Source organism: Micropterus salmoides, unplaced genomic scaffold, assembly GCF_014851395.1.
Source record: "Micropterus salmoides isolate LMB-PRFRI ecotype aquatic unplaced genomic scaffold, ASM1485139v1 Ms_hic_scaffold_1174, whole genome shotgun sequence".
In the NCBI taxonomy this organism is placed as follows: Eukaryota; Metazoa; Chordata; class Actinopteri; order Centrarchiformes; family Centrarchidae; genus Micropterus; species Micropterus salmoides.
Window position 1 is genome coordinate 4860 of NW_024040235.1, and position 13369 is coordinate 18228.

Below are 13369 nucleotides of genomic sequence, written 5' to 3' on the forward strand. Positions count from 1 at the left end.
ATCAATAGATTTTTGGGTTAAACAGGTGAAAAGGCTGTTGCAATAATCCAGGCGTGATGAGATGAAGGCCTGTAAAATGGTCTCGGTGTCATAGATCGAATAGATCGAATTTTTGCTATATTTCTAAGTTGATAAAAACATGATTGAACAAGCTTTGTGGTGTGCTGCTCGAAATTTAAATTACTATCAAACCAAACACCAAGGTTCTTTGCCACAGGCTTAATGTGATTTACTAGGGAACCAGCAGATGGCAGTATTTGATTTGCCATCTGCTGAGACCCGATGACCAGGATTTCTGTTTTGTCTGAGTTCAGCTGGAGTAAATTATTTGACATCCATTTTTTAACTTCACAAAGGCAGTTGTTAAGTGAACTCAGCATTCCAGGGTCTGTGGATCTGACGGGCAAGTATATTTGTGTGTCATCAGCATAAATATGAAAGAAATGCCATGTTTATGGATAATATGTCCAAGGGGAAGCAGATACAAGGAAAACAAAATGGGTCCTAAGACCGACCCCTGAGGCACACCATATTTAACTGGACAGAACAAAGAGACATAGTTGTTTACAGACACGCAAAACTTCCTATTTGACAGGTAGGATGAAAACCATTCTAGGGCCGTACCAGAGATCCCCACCCAGTGCCTCAGTCTGTCTAACATGATGTTGTGATCAATGGTGTCAAAAGCAGCGCTAAGGTCCAGGAGTACCAGGACTGAGCACATGCCTTCATCAGCAGACATTAAAAGGTCATTGGTGACTTTAAGCAGGGCAGTCTCAGTGCTGTGGTACTTCCTAAAACCAGACTGAAACTTTTCAAATAATTTGTTATTTTCCAGTACAGTGAACAGCTGTTTGGACACAATTCTTTCTAGAATCTTTGCAATAAAAGGCAGTTTTGAAATTGGTCTAAAATTATGTGGGAGGGAGGGATCTAAACCAGGTTTCTTTAAAAGTGGATTCACGCAAGCCGTTTTAAAATACACACTGCGTCACACTGCGGCACACTATGACACACTATGACCCTCTGTGACACACTGCAATACACACTGTGTCACACTGCGTCACACTATGACCCACTATGACACACTGCAATACACACTGCGTCACACTATGACACACTATGACCCACTATGACACACTGCAATACACACTGTGTCACACTGCGTCACACTATGACACACTGCAATACACACTGCGTCACACTATGACACACTATGACCCACTATGACACACTGCAATACACACTGTGTCACACTGCGTCACACTATGACACACTGCAATACACACTGCAATACACACTGCGTCACACTATGACACACTGCAATACACACTGTGTCACACTGCGTCACACTATGACACACTATGACCCACTGACACACAGCAATACACACTGCAATACACACTGCGTCACACTATGACACACTGCAATACACACTGCGTCACACTATGACACACTATGACCCACTATGACACACTGCAATACACACTGCGTCACACTATGACACACTATGACCCACTATGACACACTGCAATACACACTGCAATACACACTGCGTCACACTATGACACACTGCAATACACACTGCAATACACACTGCGTCACACTATGACACACTGCAATACACACTGTGTCACACTGCAACACACTATGACACACTGCAATACACACTGCGTCACACTATGACACACTATGACCCACTATGACACACTGCAATACACACTGCGTCACACTATGACACACTATGACCCACTATGACACACTGCAATACACACTGCAATACACACTGCGTCACACTATGACACACTGCAATACACACTGTGTCACACTGCAACACACTATGACACACTGCAATACACACTGCGTCACACTATGACACACTATGACCCACTATGACACACTGCAATACACACTGCAATAAACACTGCATCACACTATGACACACTGCAATACACACTGTGTCACACTATGGCACACTATGACCCACTATGACACACTGCAATACACACTGCAATACACACTGCGTCACACTATGACACACTGCAATACACACTGCGTCACACTATGACACATTATGACCCACTATGACACACTGCAATACACACTGTGTCACACTGCGTTACACTATGACACACTGCAATACACACTGCGTCACACTGCGTCACACTATGACACACTGCAGTACACACTGCAATACACACTGCGTCACACTATGACACACTATGACCCACTATGACACACTGCAATACACACTGTGTCACACTGCGTCACACTACGACACACTGCAATACACACTGCGTCACACTATGACACACTGCAATACACACTGTGTCACACTGCGTCACACTATGACACACTATGACACACTGCAATACACACTGCGTCACACTATGACACACTATGACCCACTATGACACACTGCAATACACACTGTGTCACACTGCGTCACACTACGACACACTGCAATACACACTGCGTCACACTATGACACACCATGACCCACTATGACACACTGCAATACACACTGCAATACACACTGCGTCACACTATGACACACTGCAATACACACTGCGTCACACTATGACACACTATGACCCACTATGACACACTGCAATACACACTGCGTCACACTATGACACACTATGACCCACTATGACACACTGCAATACACACTGTGTCACACTGCGTCACACTATGACACACTGCAATACACACTGCGTCACACTATGACCCACTATGACACACTGCAATACACACTGCGTCACACTATGACCCACTATGACACACTGCAATACACACTGCGTCACACTATGACACACTATGACACACTGCAATACACACTGCGTCACACTATGACACACTATGACACACTGCAATACACACTGCGTCACACTATGACACACTATGACCCACTGTGACACACTGCAATACACACTGCGTCACACTGCAACACACTATGACACACTGCAATACACACTGCGTCACACTGCAACACACTATGACACACTGCAATACACACTGCGTCACACTATGACCCACTATGACACACTGCAATACACACTGCGTCACACTATGACACACTATGACACACTGCAATACACACTGCGTCACACTATGACACACTGCAATACACACTGCGTCACACTATGACACACTATGACACACTGCAATACACACTGCGTCACACTATGACACACTGCGTCACACTATGACACACTATGACACACTGCAATACACACTGCGTCACACTATGACACACTATGACACACTGTGACACACTGCGACACACTATGACCCACTGTGACACACTGCAACACACACTGTGTCACACTGCAACACACTATGACACACTGCAATACACACTGCGTCACACTATGACCCACTATGACACACTGCAATACACACTGCGTCACACTATGACACACTATGACACACTGCAATACACACTGCGTCACACTATGACACACTGCAATACACACTGCGTCACACTATGACACACTATGACACACTGCAATACACACTGCGTCACACTATGACCCACTATGACACACTGCAATACACACTGCGTCACACTATGACCCACTGCAATACACACTGCGTTACACTATGACCCACTATGACACACTGCAATACACACTGCGTCACACTATGACCCACTATGACACACTGCAATACACACTGTGTCACACTATGACACACTATGACACACTGCAATACACACTGCGTCACACTATGACCCACTATGACACACTGCAATACACACTGCGTCACACTATGACCCACTGCAATACACACTGCGTTACACTATGACCCACTATGACACACTGCAATACACACTGCGTCACACTATGACCCACTGCAATACACACTGCGTCACACTATGACCCACTATGACACACTGCAATACACACTGTGTCACACTATGACACACTATGACACACTGCAATACACACTGCGTCACACTATGACACACTATGACACACTGCAATACACACTGTGTCACACTGCAACACACACTGCGACACAGTGTGAAAAAAAGAAAAGCTACATAATAAGTCAGAACCGAAGAGCTGGTGTGTCCCAGGGGTGGTGCATGGTGCTGTGGGAAACCAAAAAGAGACTGGGCAGAGTTGGCAGCCATCTTAAATACATCTCAGCCAGGTTGAACAGGTGAGCCACATCTTCTGACGACCCTGGCCTTGGCTCCGCCCATAGACAGCCTGGAACTCAAACCAGCACAACACAACAGACACCCACAGGGTCGTCACAGACCTCATAGTTGTTCTCCTGGACACAAATGAGATGCTTTTAATACCAAGGTGAGACCAAAGGCCTTTTCTCCCACTTCTCAAATTCATCTCAGGAGAAACAACCATATAAAATCTAATTTATGTCTGACTCTGATCAAAACAAGAGATCTCTAACTGATCTTAAATAAGTCTAATTTAAGTCTCCTGAACGTTGTACCATGAGATCACAGAAAGAGCTCAAAGAAAACCCAGCTGCTGGGATCTCATGATTCTTCTCAAATATATCACAGTTTTCTCATATTGGCCTCAGGATCAAAAAACTCATCTCTGTCTTACTCTGACCAAAGGATGAGATCTCTGCAGGATCTTAAATTAGTGTAATTTCAGTCTCCAGAATGTGGATAAGAAAAAAAGCTCCAAGATATTTCTCAGTTTTGTCTTAGTGACCCCACTTAGGGGTTATTTTACTCAAGTACTTTACTTACGCCAAATGTTGAGTTGTTGTATTTGTTGTATTTATTGTTAATTATCTGTTACAAGTTACTGAGAAAAATAAAATAAATGTTGACATTGAAAATAATGCACTTTCATATGTCATGTTTTCCAATTTGTTAAAGGTTGTCAGCCAGCATAACTGGAACAGCCAATACTTTGACCTGATGTTTAGAGATTAATTCATTAAGGACCGAATGCACGCAAGAACTGAGATACAGCATTTATCTGTCATACAGAATAAGTACTTTTACTTTTGATACTTAAGTACGTTCACTATGGAATGAATACTTTTATACCTTTTACTTGAGTAGAATTTTGAGGACTTTAATTGTGGAGATGGGATTTCTCCTCTTTTATGTAAAGGAAACTTGTACTCTATTTAAAGACAATCAGTCCTTCACTGTCGTCGCCCTTTGAACAGACAGTAATGTGATACAATCAAGCTCACAAACATCTCTCCAGAGCTCCCAACTGCTCTTTAGGAGCAATAAGCAAGACATTAATGAACTCAGAAAGAGACAATGATGAGATCTCATCTGTTGCTTTCATTTATCCTACTGTAATCTCAATTCAGTATCCACTTGTCTTACCTAAGTCTCAAAACCTCAATCTCTCTTCATCTCATCCTTTTCTCTTAAGGGCTTTTAGGAGCAACAATTCAGATTGGAGTTTTTGACATACTGACATCTTAGTTTTTTAGTTTTCTTTTCTCAAGAGTTAAAGAAAAGAGCATGCAGCTAAACTCAGCTGAAGTTGTTTGTTACTTTGCAGATTTTATATAAAACATAAACTACTACAGCCCACTGTAGGTCCCCTCATCATCTTCATCATCACCACGTGTGCCTGTTTGTGTGGGAGGGAGGTATCGGGTCAGCAGGGAGGGCTGGTCTCTCCATCCTCAGAGAGGTGGGGGGGGGGTCCGCACCGCCCTGCTGGATCCTTGTCTGCAGTCAGAGGCGCCTTCAGTTTGGCTGCAGGACCAGAGGCAGCAGCAGCAGCCGGTGCGCCAACATGCGGACTCAGAGCGGTGACCTGCGGGGCGCCGAGCTGTCTCACCGGGACCTGCTGACCGGAGAAGCTCGGGGCTGAGTGCGTCTCTTCTCCGGCAGGGATCCGGGTCATGGACTGTAAAGTTCCGCGGGGAAACTCCCTCCTGGTATCTCCCCCCCCCCCTCTCTCTCTCTGATCAGCCAGCAGCCGCCTGAAAGTTGCTGAGAAGTTTGTGAGCGTGTTGCGCCGCGGTTTCTGCCCCGGTGCGTCCGCTGCGCGCCTGGATATCTTCCTTCCAGACTCTCCGAGGGACCCCGGGGCGCGTTTCTGTTCCTTTGAGGAGGATTAACCGAGTATTGTGACTGTGTCTCACCTGGAGCTGCTCTGAGGAGATGGATAACTCCTGGTATTTCTTGCCTGTGATAATGCTCGTTCTGTCTGCGGGCTTCAGGATAGAGGAGGGCATGTGCCAATCCCAATATCAACTCCGTCCCATTCCCAGTGACACTCTGCCCTTAGTGGAACTAAGGGAGGAACCGGATCCTCTGCTGGACCCTAGGGAGAAGGATCTGAACGAGACAGAGCTCCGGAGCACTCTGGGCAGCCACTTCGACCCGCACATCATGTCCGTCTCCCCGCCGGAGGACAAGTACGCGGGGAACGAGGACGTGATCGAGGCGGACCTGCGGCAGAAGCTCTCCGGAGCGATGCCCAAAGAGATCCGGACCATGGACTTCGAGGTCCAGCACGGAAAGAAGCAGAAGCCGGGTAAAAAACTCCGGAGAAGACTGCAAATGTGGCTGTGGTCTTACAGCTTCTGCCCGGTGGTTTCCGCGTGGACCGACCTGGGCTGCAGGTTCTGGCCGCGCTACCTGAAGGTGGGGAGCTGCTACAATAAGCGGTCTTGTTCGTACCCTGAAGGGATGGCCTGCAAACCTGCCAAATCGACTCATTTTACGATCCTGCGATGGCGCTGCCTGCAGAAAAAAGGGGGTCTGAAATGCTCCTGGATCCCTGTTCTGTACCCGATTATATCAGAGTGCAAGTGCTCCTGCCCGACCTCGAACTGAGTCTGTGTGGCTGCGAAACTGGACGAGTCTCTCCGATCAAACTGTAATGATTATTTTTATACACAAGCAGCAGAACATCCCGATGTTTAAACTCAAGTCATAAAAACTTGTTTTCTTGCAACAAAGTGAAGAAAAAAATCACCTCTGAATCTTTTCCCGGTTTGTTTTAATCCCCTGCTCTGCAAAAACATTCAGTAAAAACTGTCACTTATGTTTAAAGATAATCAGATTTTAAGGCTGAATCTGAGATGACTTGTTGTTCTGCACTGTCCAGGGGAAGAATGTATATTTGAGTACATGTTTTTATTTTATGACAGAACTTTGTATAAACAGGAAGCTCAGTGTTTTTAATATAATCACATCTACTGTGCCTGTTAAATGTATCTGGACTGTATCTGTTTATATTTATAAAGAAGAACCCAAATGTTCAAATTGAAGATGAATTTATGGACCTCAGCATGGAAATATGAAGAGTTCAGATAGATCCAGTTCAGAAACTGATCTGAGCACAGATGAAGGTACCTTTTTAAAAACAGAAACCAGGAGGACAGACTGGATGTTATTACTCAGAATCTTCATCAACACGTCTCATCTTCAGATGCTGTAAAATAAAAAGGGACAGCTGGTCTTTAAACTCAGAGACCTCAGACTCTGTGTTGATTCTTAGTAAGTGGAAGTACTCAGATACTTCAGTACAAGTACTAATACCACAGCAGTATAACCTAAAGCCAGGGGAGGCAGTGTTATTTCAGAAGCGCGTTTTGTTCTGTGTGTTGAAATTCACTTTACATTCGGACACAGATCAATAAATCAAATGCGCTGGTTTCTCGTAACCTAAGTAAAAGTAGAATCAGTAAAATGTCCTTCAAGTATTGAAGCTGTAAAACGTCCCTGTGCCTGTTGTACTGTTATATATTCTGTCACCAGTGGACAGTTACTCAAGTACTGTACTTCAATACAAATTTGAGGTACTTTACTTGAGTATTTTTCTACTTCTACTCTGCCACATCTCAGAGGGAGATATTGTACATTTTTTCTACATTTATCTGACAGCTTCCGTTACTTTACAAAGTCAGATTTTTACACACACACACGCAAGAAGATTTTATAAAATATGATGTTTAGTTATAAATTAAACTCCAACAGCTTCTAAAGTACTACTGAAACGATTAGTCTATTAACGGCAACTATTTTGATAGTTTAAGTTATATTTATTATATTATAAGTTATATTTATTGCTAAAACATTTCACGGTTCAGCTTCACAAATGTGAAGATTTGCTGCTTTTCCTCTGAGTGATTGTAATACCTGTAATGTATAACATAAATAATAATGATATAATATAACAATGGTGAATAACTGTGAATCTTTACAAACCAAAGCTCAGTCGATCGATGGAGGAAATAATCAGCAGATTGATCCTGAATGAAAAGAATCGTCAGCAGTTACCCAAAGTGACGCCTTCACGACACTCGTTGTGACGGAAACCTTCAGAAACTCATTCATTTATAACAAGACTTAACGTTTTGTGTGTAAAACTCTTAATTTGTAAAGCTGTCAGATAAACACAGTAAAGTAAAATGTAAAATATTATAATTATTGTACTAAAGAAGACAAAATAATAAATAAAATGGAGAAAATAATGAATATTAAATACAATATTGTTCTTTTACTGCATATTTTTACCTCTTCTAAAGATTTTCATAGCATTTCTAAGCAGTACACAAACCTGTACTACACAGGTTATAACACTGTAATGGTAATACACTCAGTTTATTAGGTACACATACAGTTCTTGTTAAAAGAGATCCAACAGGGTTTATTAAAACTCACACAAGCTGCTCTCTAAACAGATGATAAATAACAACACAGTAATAATTATATGTCTTTGAGACCTTTTTATAATATTGTATATTATGAACTCTTAATAAAGTGGAAACACAGAAGTCTCCTGGATAATTAAACCAGTCTAAATACTACAATACCCATGAGCCTCAGCTGACATGAATCAGTACCAAATGCAGAGACAAAACATCTGAATTCAGGTTTTCATCGGGTCACAGCACGCCGCCGAATCTGAAGCGCTCTGATTGGACGTTTCTTGCCAAAATGCACTTCTAACTCAGATGTTCAGATAAATGATCCGTAGATTCTGTTTGAAAGATGCTGCATCAGATGTTCTGCCATTTTCGTTGTAGTTCATACTTCATTTCTGTATCCTGTCTCCGGCTCTGAGGAGGACAACGTGAGCAGAGTTACATAACTGAGCTCTGACACGGTCGTTCTGTTGTGCGTAGAGAACGACCGGTCGGTCAGTTCAAAGAACAGGAAATCTTAATTGGTTTCCGTGCTGCAGGTTCAAAGCACTTCAGAATGTTTCATCCGACTCGTCTCGTGACTTTAAGGTATGCGAGAGATTTCATTGAAGCCCCCGTCGTGTCCTTGACTCTGTTAGAGTTCCCAGCAGACGCTTAAGTTTAAACCAACCATCAGCCAGAGCCTCTGATCTTAAAGCTGGAGGAGACACTTGAATTCAGAAGACTGTTCTGTTTTGTTCGTTAAAAGCTCTGACGCAAGAAAGTTATTACACAGTCCGTAGTTGTAGAGCTTCTTCTGGACCAGCGCAGACGAGAGGAGGACGTGACGTCCCGGCAGAGCGACCGGATCCTGATGTGGACACTGGAGATCTGGCGTCCTGCAGATCTCTGCTGCTCAGATCAATATTTGCCTCTGAGATTACTTTCCACCACCAGTTGGTCCTCTCACATGTTCTCCTCTACCTACTGGTGTGTTGGATCTCCTGCTGCAACCGTCCAAGAACTAGGAACAATCCCACAGTAGTATAATTCAACAATTTATGAGTTTAAAGCGGCTGTAATCCAGATTTTTATACCAACAGTGTAAAACATGTCCGGGTGGCTCTCTGTTCAGCCTCAGCAGGCCGTGGGTGGAGGTGTTTCAAATAGACTCTTATCACAGCAGGTATTCAGGTCGAGGTCGAGCCCGGCTTTGATGTGTGTCCGGTGGCTGGCACCTTGTTGAACTTCTGACCCTGCAGACTCACAACTGCTGTCGGATGTGATGCTTCTCCAGGCTCACACAGTTTATTAGTACAACATAGTAGAAGTAGTAGTAGTATTATCACGTATATACATATTTGTTATGTGTCTTTTAACAGTATATTTTTAAGAATGAACGTTTCTTGAGGATTGTCGTTCTCGAGGAACGGCACGAACAGCGGTTATGATTTTGCTGCAGATGTGACAGCTTCTGCTCCTAAGAATCAGATACAGAGAGCTCCCGTTGAATAAACATCTGCTCATCAGCTCAGCACTAACATTTATTTTGGTTGTAAAGTTTAAAAGTGTTTTAGAAACAAAGCTGCTCAGAGGAAACTGTGTGTCTGTGTTGCATTGTTGGAACTATGTTGACTTTTCTGCACTTTAATGTTGTGAGTGTATGTATCCTGCATAGTGTTTCTTTGTTGGTGCTTCTCAGTTTGCTTGTGTTCTATTAATTTATTTAATAATACTTTAGTTGCTCTTTTTAGCTGGCTGACAGTAGAATACTTACAGCGGAAGAAGACGTTAGACATACAGGGGAAACAACATTGTGATTAAGAGACTCAGAAAGTATTTTCTTATTAACATTTTCTAATAAATATGTAGTACTCGTCAATATTAATATACTGTATATTCTTGCTGTTGCCGGGGAAGAAGGGCGCTCCTTTACAAGCTTTGTTAGACAACATACAGTATAAAGAATATCCATAAAATATCCATAAAAACTTTTTTAAATGTGACTTTGTGGTAACACTATGAGTAGGATGAGACGGAGGTTAGAGCCCCGACGCCTCGGCACCAGGACAACAACCTCCATCTCAACGCCAGCTAAACAATGGAGCAGATTGTGGACTTTCAGCCGGTCCTCACCCAGAAAACAACAACATAGGTCAGTAGTTGAACAGCTTAAAACGACTGAATTTAACATTATGAGCGACCTCTTGTGGCCAAGTGATGAAGTGCGTGTGAAGTTTCAGGGAAAACACTGGGTATGCAACATAAATAACCAGAAAATTCCTATTTTGGAGGTGGTGGTGGGTGGGGTGGATGGTTAGGTGATCAGGCGACCTTCTCCCAGGAGCTCGGTTCCCGTGTGAAACAAAAAGCCAACATCAGTTTTTTAGTATTATTAGCATGAGCTAGCTAGTGTTAGCAATAATTTCTGTGTTTTTTTTTAGTTTTGTGGCGTTTCATGTACCCTTAGCTAGCTAGTGTTAGCAATGATTTTGGTGGGATTTTTTTAGTTTTGTGGCATTTCATGTAGCCTTAGCTAGCTAGTGTTAGCAATAATTTCTGTGTTTTTTTGAGTTTTGTGGCGTTTCATATAGCCTTAGCTAGCTAGTGTTAGCAATAATTTTGGTGGGATTTTTTTAGTTTTGTGGTGTTTCATGTAGCCTTAGCTAGCTAGTGTTAGCAATAATTTTGGTGGGTTTTTTGAGTTTTGTGGCATTTCATGTAGCCTCATGTAGTGTTAGCAATAATTTTGGTGTTTTTTTTTAGTTTTGTGGCATTTCATGTAGCTTTAGCTAGCTAGTGTTACCAATAATTTTCGTGGTTTTTTTTTTGAGTTTTGTGGCATTTCATGTAGTATTAGCTAGCTAGTGTTAGCAATAATTTTGGTGGGTTTTTTTGAGTTTTGTGGCATTTCATGTAGCCTTAGCTAGCTAGTGTTAGCAATAATTTTGGTGGGGTTTTTTGAGTTTTGTGGCGTTTCATGTAGCCTTAGCTAGCTAGTGTTAGCAATGATTTTGGTGGGATTTTTTTAGTTTTGTGGCATTTCATATAGCCTTAGCTAGCTAGTGTTAGCAATAATTTTGGTGGGATTTTTTTAGTTTTGTGGTGTTTCATGTAGCCTTAGCTAGCTAGTGTTAGCAATAATTTTGGTGGGGTTTTTTGAGTTTTGTGGCATTTCATGTAGCCTCATGTAGTGTTAGCAATAATTTTGGTGTTTTTTTTTTAGTTTTGTGGCATTTCATGTAGCTTTAGCTAGCTAGTGTTACCAATAATTTTCGTGGTTTTTTTTTTGAGTTTTGTGGCATTTCATGTAGTATTAGCTAGCTAGTGTTAGCAATAATTTTGGTGGGTTTTTTTTGAGTTTTGTGGCATTTCATGTAGCCTTAGCTAGCTAGTGTTAGCAATAATTTTGGTGGGGTTTTTTGAGTTTTGTGGCGTTTCATGTAGCCTTAGGTAGCTAGTGTTAGCAATGATTTTGGTGGGATTTTTTTAGTTTTGTGGCATTTCATGTAGCCTTAGCTAGCTAGTGTTAGCAATAATTTCTGTGTTTTTTTGAGTTTTGTGGCGTTTCATATAGCCTTAGCTAGCTAGTGTTAGCAATAATTTTGGTGGGATTTTTTTAGTTTTGTGGTGTTTCATGTAGCCTTAGCTAGCTAGTGTTAGCAATAATTTTGGTGGGGTTTTTTTGAGTTTTGTGGTGTTTCATGTAGCCTTAGCTAGCTAGTGTTAGCAATGATTTTGGTGGGGTTTTTTGAGTTTTGTGGCGTTTCATGTAGCCTTAGCTAGCTAGTGTTAGCAATAATTTTGGTGGGGTTTTTTGAGTTTTGTGGCATTTCATGTAGTATTAGCTAGCTAGTGTTAGCAATAATTTTAGTGGGATTTTTTTAGTTTTGTGGCATTTCATGTAGCCTCATCTAGCTAGTGTTAGCAATAATTTTAGTGGGATTTTTTTAGTTTTGTGGCATTTCATGTAGCCTCATCTAGCTAGTGTTAGCAATAATTTTAGTGGGATTTTTTTAGTTTTGTGGCGTTTCATGTAGCCTTAGCTAGCTAGTGGTAGCAATGATTTTGGTGGTTTTTTTTAGTTTTGTGGCATTTCATGTAGCTTTAGCTAGCTAGTGTTAGCAATAATTTTGGTGGGGTTTTTTGAGTTTTGTGGCATTTCATGTAGTATTAGCTAGCTAGTGTTAGCAATAATTTTGGTGGGGTTTTTTTGAGTTTTGTGGCATTTCATGTAGTATTAGCTAGCTAGTGTTAGCAATAATTTTGGTGGGGGTTTTTGAGTTTTGTGGCGTTTCATGTAGCCTTAGCTAGCTAGTGTTAGCAATAATTTTAGTGGGATTTTTTTAGTTTTGTGGCGTTTCATGTAGTATAAGCTAGCTAGTGTTAGCAATAATTTTGGTGGGTTTTTTTTAGTTTTGTGGCATTTCATGTAGCTTTAGTTAGCTAGTGTTAGCAATAATTTTGGTGTTTTTTTTTGTTTTGTGGTGTTTCATGTAGCCTTAAGTTGCTAGTGTTAGCAATAAGTTTTGTGTTTTTTTTAGTTTTGTGGCGTTTCATGTAGCCTTAAGTTGCTAGTGTTAGCAATAAGTTTTGTGGGGTTTTTTTGTTTTGTGGCTAGTGTTCACATCTTTTATGAAGCATTGTCAAAGACACTGACAGCCCCCCAAAGCTCCGTACCTAGGGCGACCATACGTCCTCTTTTTCCTGGACATGTTCTCTTTTTGAGACCTTAAAGATGCGTCTGGGAATTTTAAATCAGCCAAAA

General features: G+C 41.8%; 1 protein-coding gene across 1 annotated transcript; it reads left to right on the plus strand.

Annotated features, from left to right (window-relative positions):
* Positions 1-5703: 5703 nt before the first annotated feature.
* LOC119898485 (noggin-3-like) lies at positions 5704-7445 on the plus strand. The gene has a single exon (XM_038712659.1). It carries the CDS (start codon positions 6128-6130, stop codon positions 6803-6805), a length of 678 nt encoding a protein of 225 aa, XP_038568587.1. The 5' UTR covers positions 5704-6127; the 3' UTR covers positions 6806-7445.
* The last annotated feature ends 5924 nt before the right edge of the window (positions 7446-13369 follow it).